General features: G+C 51.1%; 1 protein-coding gene across 1 annotated transcript in view; it reads right to left on the reverse strand.

The window, feature by feature from the left end:
* Nucleotides 1-16,683, reverse strand: part of TENM4 (teneurin transmembrane protein 4) — a 410,796-nt gene that overhangs the window by 74,906 nt on the left and 319,207 nt on the right. The window contains exon 15 of the mRNA XM_047751949.1: nt 3,796-3,915. Within this exon, the coding sequence (XP_047607905.1) occupies nt 3,796-3,915 (120 nt within the window). The remainder of the gene's footprint in view (nt 1-3,795; nt 3,916-16,683) is intronic.

A 16,683-nucleotide genomic window follows, 5' to 3' on the forward strand; every position in this document is an offset into this window, starting at 1 on the left:
ACCACAGCCCATGGCAACGCCGGATCCTTAACCCACTGAGCAAGGACAGGGACCGAACCCGCAACCTCATGGTTCCTAGTCGGATTCGTTAACCACTGCGCCACGACGGGAACTCCGGTAGCTGTTACTTTTAAGATGCATTTTCTTTTTCCTTTTTCTTTTCTTTTCTCTCTTTTCTTTTCTTTCTTCCCTCCCTTCCTTTGTTCATTATGGCCACTCTTGTGATAATAGGTAAATTTCCAGGCTAAGCACTGAATTGGAGCGGCAGCTGCTGGCCTATGGCACAGACGTGGCAACACCAGATCTGAGCCACATCTGTGACCTAGGCTGAAGCCTGCAGCATAGGCCACTGAGCAAGGCCAGGGATTGAACCCGTATCCTCACAGAGACACCACTGGGTTCTTAACCCAGTCAGCCACAACAGGAACTCCAAGGATGCATTTCAAGGCCTGTCCTCATCCTGCTTTTTTGCATGGAGGGCTCCTGGTCCTTACCCGCTCAGAATTCCAGTCCCCTCCCTGGGTCTCCACCAGGCCCTGTGCACTCCTCCTAACTACCCACATCACATTGCCCGGGAATCACCGGGTCACTCCCAGGCCTGGGGACGATGATTCCCCTCAGCCTTTCCGTAATCTAGCCCGGGGCTGCTGGTTACAGTTTAAAGAACAAACTCATGAATGATGCTGCCCATTTCTTCTGAGTTGACTGTACACTGAACACCCTAAGTTCCTTCTTACTTTGGGCTGTTACTGATATTCAACCCAAATGTTTACCTGTGCAGCTGGTTTTGGAGACCCCACTGCAGGACCCTACCTTCATCCCCTGATAAACACACCTGGTGGGGCTGGCCTCACTGCTTTAGCTTGCTTTTCTCTCCTCCAGAAGCTGCAAGGATTTTGCACTGAACTGCTTTGTCCTAGTGCCACCACCTTGCTCTTGGTAGACAGATTTGGGTCCCTAAGCTCCAAAGCCTGATTCTTCTGTCCTTTGCAGAAGCTTTTCACCTGTTTCCCCATTCCTCACTCAGCCCCTTCTAGGCCCCCCGAACCTCTGGGTAGAGGACGTTGGCTACCAGGACCCTGCGATACGTAATGACAGAGAAACACCAATACAAACTAAACTCTGAGTTTATATTGAACTCAGAGTTCAGGCTTTGGTTTTCCAGGAGAATATCCAGGCTTTGGGGAAAACATCCAGGGAACAAGTTTTCTGGCACAGAACTAGATCGCATCTGAACTTCGATAGAATGTTTTTAACTGTCATCAGAGTGTTGGCCCCACTTACAAACTCCCTTCATGAGAGGCTGAGTGTGTGGAGGGAGTGAAGGCCTATTCTCAAGGCCGTGGGCCAGCTGGGGGCACTGGCCTTGCCGAAAGCTGGGTGTGACGGGCTCCTGCCCCTCTGGAGGGCAACCTCACTGTGGACATGGTGTGAATTCGCCCTCCAAGGGAATGGCTGCTTCTCCGATGAAGCCCGAACAGTGAGGGCCCGTCTAAGCCCTGCTCCTGACTCCACCGGCAAGTTACGTCACCTGCCTGAGCCTCCGGCTCCTCCTGCGAGATGCAGTTGGTGATTGTCAACACCCGGCAGGGCTATGAATTAGACGGATGAGATAATGGATGGGGAGGCACAGGGCTCTGTTCCCCGGGCTTCAGGCGCTGTATAATCCCATCTTTCAATTCAACCAGGCTGAACTGCTTCTCTTGGGTGCCATTCTTTTAAATTTTTTCTTATGACGTCTACTTCCCGTCCTTTCAGTGATCTCTTTGGCTAACTTCTCTGCCACTGTTTTCTGTCTGTGAGCTCTTGTGAAGATGTGAGGTCTGGAAATGCAGTGTGCGCACGCGCACGCGTGTCTGTCTGTGTGGGGGTGGATGGGGGGCCTGGACAAAGGCAAGTCTCATGGTCCCTGCCTGGAAGGTGAGGAATACAAAGATGAATTAGACCTGGCCCGGATTTGCAGGGACTGCTATCTACGGGTTAGTTTCTCCCGAGGTATGAGAGGTAAGAACAAAGGGGAGCCAGGAATGAGGTGGAGGGAAAACTGGCAAGATGCTACCCATTCACACAAAGCAAACAGGGATCTTCAGACCCTCGGACAATAAGTGATGACTTTCCCACACAGTCTGCAGGGTCTAAGCTGGGAAGAAAACGGACGTCCCCTGATGCATTGCTAAGAACTGTTCTGAGATGCAAGCTCAGGAGGTAGCAACTCTGGCCACCCGGATGTGGTTCAGCAGGCTGGCGCAGGAAATAGGCAGAGACTTACTGCCCAGGATGCCCACACTCTCATGGGACAGCATGACAGGAGGAGTCAAAGCCTGGAGATGCTAAGTGGGCTTTTCCCCAAGGACCCCAGAGCTTACTCAACCCTTCTACCCCCTGAAGCATGGAGGCCAGGGGTGGACGATTCTCCATCTCGCAGGAACGATGGACAAGTTTTATGGCAAAAAGAGCAGCCCCTGTGGCGCCTTTTTGGTGACTGTTTCACAGTAGGTAATAATGGGGTCAGGGTATCTGCTGCCTAGGATGTTCACATCTGCCATTTCCAGCAGGCAGGCGCCCCTGAGCTGGGAGGCGGTGAAGAGCATGAGCAAGAGGTCTCCCCGCTGTACTGCAAGTCTGCACTGAGGTGCTTCTGGGGAATGGTGGCTTGGCCCAGATGGATGGCCCTTGGGGACTGGCCATGAACCTGTCCCAGTCCCAGCTGGGTCCCTCCCCCTTCACAGGGAGGGGAAGGAGACGGGCGGCAGAGGACTCTCAATGCCCAGCCTGCCGAGCCCGTCTAAGAGGCGCACGTGTCTACAAACAGATGAGCCTCTGCTTCATTATCACCTCGGCCGGGACATGTTCACATCTGAGATTGGATTAAAGAGGTGCTAAAATCAATCAGCCTGGAGCACAGTTTCCAACACAGAGTGAAAATCAACCTTATGGGCTCACACTCAGCCAGATGGACTGCCACCACCTGATTTTATTAAAAATAGAGGACGCCACTGACAGCCTAAATATCCCGCTTCCCTCCTCCCCCTCCCCCTCTTTCCAAAAGGGTCTCATGGCTGGGACGGGAAACGTCGCCTTCTCGATTTGTAATGCTAATACCTCGCTAATATTTCTTGTATACTTACTACGCGTTAGACCCTGAAGATACAGCAATGAAACAGAGCAGGGCAGGGAACTGAGATGTATAAAACATCTCCTGTGTGCGCGGTGCCTCTCCAGCCACCACAGAACTGAATCCTCACCCCTACTGTGGAAGAGACTGTTAAGACCATTTAACAGATAAAGAAGCCGAGGCCCAGAGAGGCGAGGAGATTTGTCCAAGAACCCCTGGCCAGCAAATGGGAGAGCTAGAGTGATTAAAGAAACTTTTCTTCATCCAGGCTGAAGGTCAGGGTTCTTGCATCACGCAGGGGCGTCCACAGACCTGGGTGGTTGCAGACGGACACCATGCGGCAGGAATGCTAAGACTTCTGGAACTGTCTGGTTTGTAGAAAGCGGTCCATGTGACAGTATTTCATAGCATAAGCCACAGACCAGGACAAAATGTATAAGGTGCCCCATGCTTACTCTGAGAACCACATGAGAAGAACCTGCTTCATTTAGAGTCAAAGGGACTTGGGCTGGCGTCAGCTCCCGGGCCACACGGCTAGTGAGCTACAGGGCTGGGCATGTGAATTCAGGTCCTCTGACTCAGAGTCCCATCCTTCGCACGTTGTCCTTCCAGCAGCAGCTATGTGGCAGGAGCCCAAGAGCAGGGCCTTCCCCAACCCTGGCCCACAAAAGGCCTCTCACCTGCCGTCCTGCCTGCTGATCGTGTATCCAAAGAGAGGGTTACTGACGAAACTGATGTTCACACCAACCAGCGGCGTCCCGTCCGAGGTCATTACTTGACCTCGAATGACACAGGCATGCCTGTGGGTAGAAAAGAGAGAGTAACATGAGCTACTTTCCAAACCCGGCTGGCAGGGAACCCCTGGAGGTCAGAGACAGAAGACAAGTCACTGAGACGTATCTCAGCGCCCGGCGGCTCATGGTACCCACTCCAGATGAACACCTTCTTCTTCTTTTTTCTTTTTTTTTGTCTTTTTTGCTATTTCTTTGGGCCGCTCCCGCGGCATATGGAGGTTCCCAGGCCTAGGGGTCGAATCGGAGCTGTAGCCACCGGCCTACACCAGAGCCACAGCAACGCGGGATCCGAGCCGCGTCTGCAACCTACACCACAGCTCACGGCAACGCCGGAACGTTAACCCACTGAGCAAGGGCGGGGACCGAACCCGCAACCTCATGGTTCCTAGTCGGATTCGTTAACCACTGCGCCACGACGGGAACTCCCTTCTTCTTCTTTTTAATACCACCTCAATTTAAGGCATCGAAGTATTAGTTATTATTGGGAGATGTTTTCAGATATCTCACTTAGAGATTATTTTCTAAGAATGCTGCATGATGCTAGAAAGAGACAAAGCTGATCTGGAGGGGCAGTACCGGGTAGTTATGCATGTGAAGTTGGACTCACATGACTTGGGTTCAAGTCCTAGCTTTGCCACCGTTCTCTGAGTCTCTATTCGTTCATCCTTGTACAGAGGAAGCTCCCCAAATGGCAAAGGTTACACTCGCCAATGACAGTCTCATTGGAAGTGGACACTCAAGACAGTAAACAGGACAGAGGGGAGTGCTTCTCACCTGGTATTGGAGAAGGGCAGATGCTGGTGTCCTCTTGGAGTGGGTTCTGGAAACTGTCACCTCTCCCAACATCCCCCTCCCACCCTCCTTCCAAATTCCAGGCAACAGGCCGTTTGCGTTTCCCAAACTTGCCAGGCAAAATGTAGTTTAAAGCCTCTGTGTCTGTGCAGTTCTTCCATCTGCCTCGGATGTCATTCTCGCACCCCATTCCCAACATTCTCACCCTTTAGGACTCAAATTCAGAGGACACCTCCCTGGAGCCTAATTAGAGCTAGTCACTCTCTCTTCCAAAACCTGGCACAAACCCCTTGACACACTGCCACGCTGCCCATGCCTCTCCTCTTCATGAGGTCATGAGCTCTTGGAGGCCAGAGTCAAGGTCTGTTTCTTTTTCTTTCTCTCTCGAGTGCCCAGAAACACCTAACAAATACCAGGTGATTGTTTAAAGGAAAAAACCAAAAATGGTGGGTGGAGTGAATAACTGGGACGATGCAGGATCGTGTCGAATGATGGTTCCTCAAGTGTTTCAGAGACTCTCTCTCCAGCAGATGGGATTTCGTACGGAGGCCCAAGTGGAAAAACAAAGAAAAATGACATCTGCTCCAGATGAAGGAGAGGTTGGGGGGCCCCCTTCACCCCTTGGGGTGATTCTGAGGGCAACTCTGTGGAGTCTTAGTTTCTGGAGAAGCCAGAGCAAAGCCAGTTGGAAAGTCACTGAGTTAGTGGAAGGAGAGGATGATCTGGGGGCCCCAGATGTCATGTTACTTGCTCCAAGAGCCACAGAGGGAGGTGGGGGCAGAGCCAGGCCCCGAGCCCAGGCTTTGAGCCCAGGCCTCACACTCTGGATCCGGCTCTAGGCCAGGCTGTACGCCACTGGCAGCAGGTGGCAGTGAAGATGCTTACTGGTGGCAGTGTCCTAAGGGATCAGGGCGCTGGAGGGACAGTCCTGGTTGACAAGACAAACCTCAGGCAAAGACGCAGGCGCTGTTGTCCAGACTACTTTCTCCCTTTACCTCTGTTTTCTAGCCTGGGGAAGAGCTACTGACGCGGCCTTTGTGCGTTCATAAAAAAAGATCTCAAACTCAGCCTCTGCTTTATTAGGTACCTACATCTCTACCTTCCTAGAGTGATAGACTTTTCTCTGTTTGATGAGAAAAGCAATTAACACCAGGCTTATAAGCAGCTGGGCACACCGGTGTCAGCTCGTCCTTTCTGAAGGCAAGAACCACCACCCACAATGCATCGAGGGCCCCACGCCCACCCACCCCCACCTCCCTGCACACAATCTGGTTAATGTTAATTCAGTCAGTGGTTTCCTTCCGAGGCCCTTGGTCTAAATGCAATTACACGGCAAAGAAGTTAAGCGGGTGAGGCTCAGCAAAGACTCATCCCTGCTCTGAAGGTCTCCCAATATATTTATGTGAAATTATCTCTCCGCTAATGGGAGAGATTCATTCTATCAACTGAATTCAGCCAGTACTGAGAGATGCTTTCTTTAATGGAGGAAAATTGAATTTCTTATTGCTGGAACTTTGTCCTTCCAATTACGAACAGATCTCATCTCCCTGTGCTGGCTCCTCTCCAGCCTCCCCCTGACACATGTGCCTTCGGATTCTGCCTGGACAATACCCAGCCCCCTGGGAGTGGTCTCCGTTGGGGAGGGGCTGTCCTGGCTGCTGCCCCTCGGCCTCTTGTGATTTATCTCCGGAGATTTCCTGATAATTGGGAAACATGAACGCAGCACCACTTGGCTATCCTGTCGCCTCCACTCCAGCCAGCCAGAGCAGATGTAACTTTAGCCCGGCTCTTGTGGATTGCTTTGGAGTCTGGAGACTATTAAATGGACTCCTTACCCCTGTAGGGCCACAGAGGCCTCCTGCCGAAACAGGCATTTGGCTCAGGACTGAAGTCCCGGAGAAAATTACTTCCATCATCCTCCTCTGTTTGACCATGACTTCCAGTTGTCAAGAAAACCCAGTTTAATGGGAAGCCTTCCCTGGAGGAAAGGAGGTGGGAGAGTCTTCTCCGTGGGGGCCTCTGAAATGGGTCTCCTGCCACATGTTTTTGTCTAGGGAGGTCTGAAGAGACTGGGTTTCCGAGTGCTGTCTGTCTTCATCCATTTATTGCAGATGGATACCGCCACTGGTGCATTAATGAATATTTATCAATTGGCTCTCGAAAGAAAAGTGGCTCTCATTTGCAGCATTTGCCTCTTTCTGTGGTGTAAAGACTTCTCCCGCGGCCGATTTCAGGTTATCAACGAGATGTCACTGCACCCAGAGTTGGGAAGAAATGGCTAACAGGACACTACTGGGTAGTATTTCCACCACAGAGAAACGACAGACCTAAATAAACTCAAGAGCAAAGATGATGGTCAAACACAGTAACATAACCAAGGAGGGATGAGTTCTGATTATGTGCTACCTTTGTTTTTAATATAATTCACTTAATTGTAGAATCCATGTAATTTAGATTTTAATAACAGTTGTGCTAAAGAACTAACGTGCGGAATTCCTGAACATGTAATAAGCAGTCCCCGTGAGCTGGTGTGAGCCGGCTTCTGTCCACCACCGGAGCGCTGACCCTCACACTAGAGGTCAATGCATCTAAGAAGCAGGTGCTGCTCTGACTGTGAAATTCCATAATGGAAGGGCCACACTGGTGAGAAATCACGCACGCGGGGTGCAAATCACTGTCAGCCACTCGCCTTCCCAGCTGGCTCACGGGATCCTTTTGTCGCCAGGCCTCCATCTAACGTGTTTTGCTTTTCCTTGGCCAGTCACTGTCTTGGCATCATGGGGTTTGGGGGTGTTCTTTCCTACTCCTCCTCGAGGTCCCAGCTAAGCCGTCATCACCTCAGCGAGGCTGGTGCCCACGCTTCCCGGCACAATGAATCGCCCCTTCTCTGAGCTCCCCTAAACCTGCCAAGTAGTTCTCCATGATGTGACTGCCGTGTAGTGACAGCACGCACATGGACACGGCTGTCTCAGAGGCTTCCACCTCTGAGTCCCGGGGGAGCACGCGAAATCGCTCGGCGACTGTTTGTTGGCTGAGAAATGATCATGTGCCTGAGCTCAGAGAACAGACTTGCTCAAGGTCATACAGCAAAGAACGCAACCAGCTGAGCTGACACGCGAAGCTAGGACTCATTTCCAGGTGCTTCCTATCACTGCTATATGATGGACCAGCAGTCACTAAAATGCACTTACTTTATGAAATGGGACACCTCTTCTAAGCCAGGCACTGTGTCAGGTGCTGGGGTTAGAGAAATGCACAAATTGCAGCCCCCAGTTGCTGGCTGAGCTCACCCAAGCCAGGCTGAAACGCCTGAGTGTTGCCGTCTCTGACACCCGTGAGTCAACACATGGGTTTGGCATATGTCAGGCAGCTGGGATACAAAATGAGCAATTAGGCTGGGTGAACTCTGCCAGGAAGGAGCACGCGTGCCAGGCCAAGAGGGGCATCGAACATGCTGGCACTGAGCCAACCACACACTCAGGGCCCGACTGAGGTGCCCTGGCCGACGCCAGCAAGGGGAAGAGCTGCCTGACTGCTTCCTGGGGACAGCTGCCAGGTTTGAGAATCACGAGAGGAAACTGGTGGAGAGACACGACCCTGGTGAAACAGAACCAAGCAAATAAGAAAGTCACCTCGGCTGCCATTCAGGGAGAAGTGGACGGAGGGGTGGGAGTCCGCTCCCAGGTCTGGCTCTGATAACTGACTCTATGACCCTGGAGCGTCACCCAGCCTCTTGGGACCTCCACCCTCTCATCTGTCCACGCGGGCTGAAGTTTGCCCCAGCCGGATGTAAGGCAGGATGTATGATGGTTTTAATCTGGTGCTCCTCAGTCAAGCTCAAGCAGCCCTACCACACGTGGCTTCGGCATCCTAATGGAGCTCATACCATCCTTAGACTTCCTTCTGAATGGTTCCCTCTAGGTGGAAACTTCCACCCATCCTCTTTACCTGAAAACCACCTGCTCACCCTCAGGACCCACCTGGAGCGGTACTCCAGCCTTTGCACCCCCCGGGCTGCCTCTGCAAAGACTCTGAGTGTTGTCACACTATCGGGCCAATTTTTTTCCTCCACCAGAGCACGAGCTCCTTGAAGACAGGGACCACATGGCCCTCACTGCTGTACTGCCAGCCCTGAGCATGGGTGCTACTCGCTGCTGCAAGGGCAAAAGAAAGCCTCTGCCCCCCACAGGGGTTCGCCCTGGAATTCGAATGCATGGTGCAGAGGAAGCTCTTGATAAATTATCCACTGAATGAATAAAGAACCGATGTGTTTCTGTAACTGAAGGTGAGGGAGATACCCAAGAGCTCTGAGCTGCCTGTCCTTGACAGGGATACAGCCCGGGAACAGAGTGCTGCAGGGGCTGGGCCCTTCTCATTGGTCCCAGCCAGCTGCATCCCAAGGCTCCGCCCGCCTCCACCTGCAGCCCTACCCCTGTGATTCTACAGCTTCCTTTTCTACACATTTAAGGTTTTGAAAAACTTAAAAAAAAAAAAGAAGAATGCCAGAAATTAAGTTAGAGTTGCTATTCAGTGTGCATTGCACAAGCAGATAGAGGAAGGTGAAGGAAGAAAAACTGCAGCTCTCACCTTTGGGTTAAGAAGTGGAGACAGCATGAAGCTGGTGTTCCAGAAATGGGACTCGTCACTTGAGACCCAGGTGGAAAAAGGTAACTTTAGCCTTTCTCTCTTTTAAAGTAGTTGCTACCCTGTGCCACTACTGGTTACGCAAATCACTCTGTTTCATTATATACTTTAAACAGATTTATGTGCCTGACTTCTACCAACCCTTAAAACGGGGGATCTTTCCAGCACCTACTGCACTTTATCCAGCGTCTTAAACAAACCTTCCTTGGGCCCACGTGAGAAGCCCCGCCTGATGGCTTGTCAAGGGACCCCCATCCAGGGGGTTCCCAGTCAAAGTCTGAGCCTGTTCCCTCTGTAGCCTCCGAGTCCTTCTTTCCAGCCTGGCCACACAGGGCGCACACAGGGTGCTCTGCAGCCTTCTCTTCCGGCTTGCCCTCTCAGTGCTCTGCCAACCAGCTTTTCCAGCCTGTCGTCTCCCACCTACACACGTGGTCTTCGGAACCCACGAGTCATGACACGTTGGGAGAGACCTTCCAGATCCTCTCTTTCACGCTTCTCATTGTAGAGGCGAGACACTAAAGGACCTGCCCATTCTCCAAGGGTGACTGGGGAGCCAGGACTCCAGTTCAGGATGCCACTTCCTATCCATGAGAACTCAGGAGAGTCACTTCCCCTCTCAGGCCACTTGCCATCTGACACAGAGAGATACATGCCTAAATAACCAAGAATCTCAATCTGTTTTAGCTGCCAAAACAATCTGAGTTAACATCATCAGAGCAGGACTCTGCCAACTCTTTGTGGTTCCACACCCACTCTGAAAACACTTTTGTGCAGGAAGCTACATACACCTGTACTATCATCAGCAGCTAATACTGGAAAGCATAACGCATGCCTGGTGCAAGGTTTAATGGACAAAAAATATTTCAATTAATCGTCTTGATAATTTTGAATCTTTTGGTTCCCTTTCCATTAGGTCTGATGAGAATGATCATTATTTTTAATCTCATAGTGGAAAGAGGAAGACTCCATACAAGGAGCAGAAGTATCGGCTCTGTCATTTGAAAGCCTGCTTATACTTGGTCTTTTGTGGGGGGAGGGCGCGCCCATGGCATATGGAGGTTCCAAGGATAGGGGGTGAACTGGAGCTGCAGCTGCTGGCCTACACCACAGCCACAGCAACGCCAGATCCGAGCCATGTCTGTGACTCAGACCACAGCTCATGGCAACACTGGCTCCTTAACTCACTGAGCGGGGCCAGGCATCAAACCTGCATCCTTGTGGATACTAGTCGGGTTCGTAACTGGTGAGCCACAGTGGGACCTCCTGCTTATACTTGTTCTGAATTATCTCTGACCTGTAGTTAGCTTTGCAAAAATCCTTTCGTGCTATACTTGACACCATTTTATATGTAAGTTTGGTTAAAGTTAGATTTTATATACACGTGCATGCGCACACGCACACAAACACACACACACACACACACCCCACAGTCATGTTGTAATGCTCAAGAATAAACCAGGAAATCTACGGGGTAGATCCTCATTTCTCCAGAATACCTTGTGTGCTGATCCAGACACGTAACCAAGTGACACAGGGACCAAGGAAGCAGATCAAAGCTAGTGTTTCATACATGTAAACAGTCATTCTTTCTCATTTAAAGATAAAAAGTAGATACAGATAGACGGTCTAATATTCTCTCCCTGTACCTCATGGACCACACTGGGCACCCACCTTGGGATCACTGTACGGCACTAGAGTTACGTCGGTGTGCGTCTGTGACTTCTTTCTATGGAAATAAACTCTAATATGCTCTGTAGGATTATATTCGAAAGCCAACTTCTAGTTGTGTTTCATCCTTTAGAACTTTTTTTTAAAGCTCTTCCAATGTTTGCTCTGTTTGTTTTTCAATGACCTTAGGTGCAAACCAGTGGAACTTAACCCGATCACTTCCCATTTAATAAGGTTCTGACGTGCTGGACGTCAGGGAGTTGGACCAGATCTTCCCTTGAGGCACCTTGCAGAGCTAAGACCCCCAACTCTCCACCCTTTGCCACTCTTAGTTTACCATGCCATTGCTGTGCCATCCATGTCACCTTCTGGGGTACCCCACGGTGTCCAGAAACGTCCAAACTCTTTAGCTTGGCAGGCAAAGTCCCTTCGGGATCTGCCTCCCCCCCGCCCCCGCCTTGTCAGGCGCACGTCTTGTTTCTCCATTCTCACATCCTGTGCTGCTGCCATGTTAAATGCCACCTCAGCTCCTTGCCCTGGTGTGCGTTTCCATGCCTCCCTGCCTTTGTCAGCATTGGTTCGTTTGCCTGTTCTCTCCATTCCTGTGAATCCCTCCTTTAAAGCCTGCCCCTCGGGGAAGCTCTTCCTGATTCTCCAAGGACAAAAAGTGCCCCCCCCAAAGGTGAATAAAGCACACTGTACTGATCCCAGTGTGTCTGTTTGTTCAAACACCTTATCTTTTCTAGAGCTGGGAGGAACGACTCTGTCCTTTTCACTTCTTTAACGCCACTTCTCGGCACAGGAGTAGGTCTATTAATATGCACTCAATTGTGAATCAAGCAATAAAATGAAGAGCACGTAAGTGAATGGAAAAAGACAATGGCAGGAAAAATATGAATATAGTTATTTCACACAGCCCAAAGCGGAAAAAGCATGTGTGTATATATATATATATTGGCTGGGGGAAGAGAAACACAGACAAAGGCCTGGTAAATGAGAACAGGGTTCAGTTACTGAAACTTTAACTGAGCACCTACTGTGTGTTATACACAGTGCTGGGTGACAGGGAAAACATTTATTCATGCTTTTTCGTACTCATGGAAACCAGAAGGCGGCCATGCCAACAGCTTCTGTTTTATTTTCCATTGTGCTCTAAGCAGTTCAACTACTAACAATAGATGAGACAGAGTCCCTGTGTGTGAGGAACTCACCTTCTGGAATGAATACGATTTGACTTAAATCCTTGTGTCTGGAAGTTAAGCTAGCAGGGGGCTAAAAAGGGGTGCTGCCTACCAGATCATTCCAGGACAATATACAAACACCCCCACGACAAGCATCAAGCACCAGGCCCGGCTCAAGTACCCGCACCCTGCTCTTCCATTTGGCATTGGGCTCGTTTAGGCTCCATCAGAGGCTTCCAGATCAGTTGCTGGGTATGTGAAAGGAATATCCCTGGGAAGAACTCCAGTTCACGACAGAAAAAGCTTTTCCTCTTGGACTGTTGTGTATGTCTAGGGGAAGGAAAGAAGATATGCAGAGACGTCCTCGGATTAAGAGAAGTTTAGCTTTTCACTAGAAGGGTCCTTTGGGTGATGAGTCTAAGCCCCTCATATACAGGTGAGGCATGTGGTCCCTAGAGGTGGGTGCAGCCCCCTCCATCACCCACCATGGCTGGGTATCGACAGGTCTGCTATGACACTCTGACACCACCTGGGGGCGTCCGATGACAAGAGGGCCCAGCGGTTACTCTTTTATCTCCTGGGCCCTTGGGTTTGCCTCCTGCAGACCCCAGAAGCCAGTTCTATGATCTTACTTCCTGTGGCTATTGAACTACTTTAGACATGCAGGGAACACGAGCTCCCAGGCTGATCACTCAAGCCTGGGGGCAATCTGGCTGCTGAATGCTGATGCTTTGGGCTGAGTCGCTTCCCCTAGGAATCCTCTGGAATATTTCCCGCTAGCCCACAAAGGTGCATGCACCAACAGAGCCCCTGACTGCTCATGACGCTGTGTTTCCAGAGAAGGGCATCCACTGGTTGTGGCAAAGGAGATGCAGGGTGGAGAGAGGCTGGCCAGTACCAATCCTCCCGGAGGAGTGAGCCTCCTGATCTTGAGTGATAGGGCTGCCCGGAATGGGGGACACGGCCCAGAAGCACTGACCGCGTGCCTGGGGACAGGGAAGGTGTGTCCATGTCTAGACTGGCTGGTCTCTGGGCTATGCAGCCAGAGGCCTGCCTCTAAGAGGATTCCTTAGGTGATGGCTTGTGCTGCTAGAAGAAAAGCAGCTCTGCGAAAATGTGATCCAGAGTCTCTCAGGGACAAGTTCATTTCGTGACTGTTAAGGCACAGGACAGGTCCTGCTTCCCCCAGAAAAGGGAGGTTTCTGCAGCTCTACCAGGAAAGGGGAGACTAGAAGGGGCCACAGTGAGACCCACTTCCTGGGGGTAGGGCTGGTGCTGGCAGAGACACGGAAAGGGGCTGCAGGATGTCCAGCTCAGCAGGCTGGACCTGAGGTGCAGAGCAATGGCCAGGCAGTCCTTCAGGGGCAGGGGAGGAGGCTCTGAAGGGGACAGGCAGTGTTGGAGGGGATCCCAGGGGCAGCGGGAGGTGGATGTCCTGCATGTCACCGGGTAACAATGCCCAGGTTCCTAAGCAGAGCAGGGGTGAGCTCCAGACCCAGGGCTGGGGCGCCTGGCAAGGGGAGGCAAGGCCTGAGTCTTTGGGTGGCAGGGCTGCTAGGCCACTTAGGCCAGGAACTTAGGGATAGAAAACGAGGTTTGGATTCTGGGACAAGACAGATACCCATGTGACAGAACTGGCCTGGAAAGGGTCAGGCAGTAGGAGGACCTGAGGCTGAGCAGCTGGGGTTGCTCCAAGCCCTTCTCCCCAGACTGGGGTTGGTCCTAGAAACCCGCAGGCTGGACCCACAGGGCAGTGTCACAGGGCCCTGCAGTGGTGGGAGCAGGAGGCAGAGGCAGGGGTGGGGGCAGGCAGATCTCTCTCTTCTGCTGGAACCTGGCCTGGGGGGAGCATTGCCCGGCAGCACAGCCTCTCGCTGTGCAGCTCACTTGAGGCCAGCTCCTGACACCTCCAGGATCGGACGAAGGGCCAGTGAGACTCCCTGCAGAGGTGTCTCGTCTTATGTCTCCATCGAGGACACTGTCGGTAACGTGAGGCGTGGCTGGTTCTCCAGAACTGCACCTTCACACTGCTTGACAGTATCAGTGTTGGATGGAAATGCAGAAAAGTCCCTGACTCTCAGACACTGGAATCACTGCTTGAGAGAGCCTCACTGAGGAGCCCTGGCTCTCTGGGACTCAAGCTCCTGCTACCCCCTCGATGAGCCAAGAGCTTTCTCTGGCTTCTCAGCTCCCTCTTCTACCACAAAGGACTGATGATTGCAAAGGTCCCTTCCCCTCCGCCTGCCATGCCGCTGGGAGGCTGCACCCACTACACAACTCCAGTAATGCTTCAGGCGGAGGTTCCCAGTGGTCTTCTCATTCTCATGATGACACTGAAACCTACAGGAATGCAAATGTCATGGCCAACGCCGACACTAACTCTTGCTGGAAGTGACAACAGCCACTAACATGTGCTGAATGCTTACTGCTCTGACACCTAAGTATTTTCTATCTCCCTTGATACTCAGACATCCTCACGAGGTACCAAGCTAAGATCCTCATACGACAGAGGAGGAAAGTGAAGCACAGAGTGATTAAGAGACGTATCCCAGGCCACACAGCTGGTGATGAGTGGGGCTCAAATTCAAGCCTTGCTGCCATGCTCTGAAGTATGTCAGCTTTTTTTTTTTTTCCTTTCCCCCTCAGGCTACACCTGCAGCATTTGGAAGATCCCAGGCTAGGGGGTGAATCAGAGCTGCAGCTGCTGGCCTACACCACAGCCACAGCAACACCAAACCCAAGCCATATTTGTGACCTATGCCAATCCTTAACCCGCTGAGTGAGGCCAGGGATCGAACCTGCACCCTTACGGGCATTGTGTCGGACTCTTAACTCACCGAATCACAAGGGGAACTTCTGCACTTCAGCTTTTGATTGTGTTGTGCAGTATTAGAAAGTCAGGCCAGCTGGGGCTGCACATTTGTCCCAGGGCCATGCTGTACAGATTTCCAAACCGAAGCTGTGGAGGTGGGAATATACAAGACGCAGCAGAACTGAAGAGCGGCTCAGCACATGGGCTCCAGGGCCAATCGGCTTGGCTTCAAATGCTGGCTCCGCCGTTTCCGAGCCCTCTGTCCTGGTTCAGGTTACTTAAGTTCTCTGTGCCTCAGTTTCCCATCTATAAAATAAAGGTAGTCACCTCCCTATGTCTTATGGTTTGGGGGAGATAGAAAGGTGGTCCTAATTATGAAACTTACAAAGCACTTAAAACCATGCCTGACACATGGAGCATCCTCGGTAAATATTCGGTATTATTACTGAACGTGTGTAATGCACCAGCTCTTGGGCTTCCTGGATGTTTTTATCTCATCCGGTCTTCCAAACACCCTGCAGCATGGGAAGGAGCCCACATTCTAGATGAAGAAACTGAGCCCGGCTCCCCCAAGGTCGCTTGCTCTCCCTTGCTCAGGGACTTGAATGCAGACCCTCCCTCTCCAAACCCTGAGTGGTTTCCGCTTCAGCGCAGCACCATCTGCTAATGCTTCCTGTGATGGACAGCTAGGGAAAAGCGCCGGCAACAAAGCAAACAGAGATTGTAATTCGGTTTTGGAATCAATAAAGGGATGATCAAGTGGCAGAGGAGGAGTTGTTAGCTGCTCATCGGGATGATGTGCGAAGTTGCTGCCTGCCTCCTGAATTAAATTCACCTAGTTGCTTTATCATCACAAACATTCAGTCCAAGGTGGGGAGGTATTTTTTTTTTTTTTAAAAACAACATGAATAATATATAATGGCTGACATTTTGGAGGAAGCAGGGTCTTTACCTTCTTCCATCTTCCATCAGGGTAATTTATCTTTGTCTTTCTCCCTGTTCCCCAACACCCCCCCCCGCCGCCCTTTTAAGCTGATGGCGTAGCCTGTCAGCTCAGCTTGTTCTGAAAACGCAGGAGTATAATTCAATAATAAATTTGCTCAGAGGCCAGCTGTCAGGAAGCTGGTGTTTATTTGAACTCCATTAGATGATCTCTACTGCTTAGGCTCTCTGAGGGCTCTCTGAGGGCTGTCCAAGGCCTGGCGAGGGGTGGGGTGGGTGGCGTGGCGGCAAATGCATTTCTGGGACCACGCTGCCATGGACACTTGGATGTGGCGGCAGATCTGCAGTGGGCTGACAAAAATTTATATTGCATACATGATCTTTCCTCCTTCATGTTACTCTTTTTTCCTCCTGTCAACTCTTGCTTCTAAAATTCTTGGAAACTTTGTGCCTTTATAAAGGGTTAGAGGAAAATTCTGAAGGCTTAACATGGTATCAAATTTTTACCATGGATCAGGTGAAATCATTATTTCACTTCTGTTTATAGCACTTTTAAGTCCTGACTGAGGTGAAAATGTTCTAATCTGGTTAGTGAACATGTGAGGGGCAGAGCTTTCTCAGTTCCTGCCCCAAACTACCGTTCTGGCCTCAGAGTCTCCTCTGATCTTCCTTTTCTTCCGTGTTCCCTCCGCACACCACAATCATACATCCTAGATTTCCTAAGACCCTCTTGAT

Source organism: Phacochoerus africanus, chromosome 11 (assembly GCF_016906955.1).
Source record: "Phacochoerus africanus isolate WHEZ1 chromosome 11, ROS_Pafr_v1, whole genome shotgun sequence".
NCBI classification, from domain to species: Eukaryota; Metazoa; Chordata; class Mammalia; order Artiodactyla; family Suidae; genus Phacochoerus; species Phacochoerus africanus.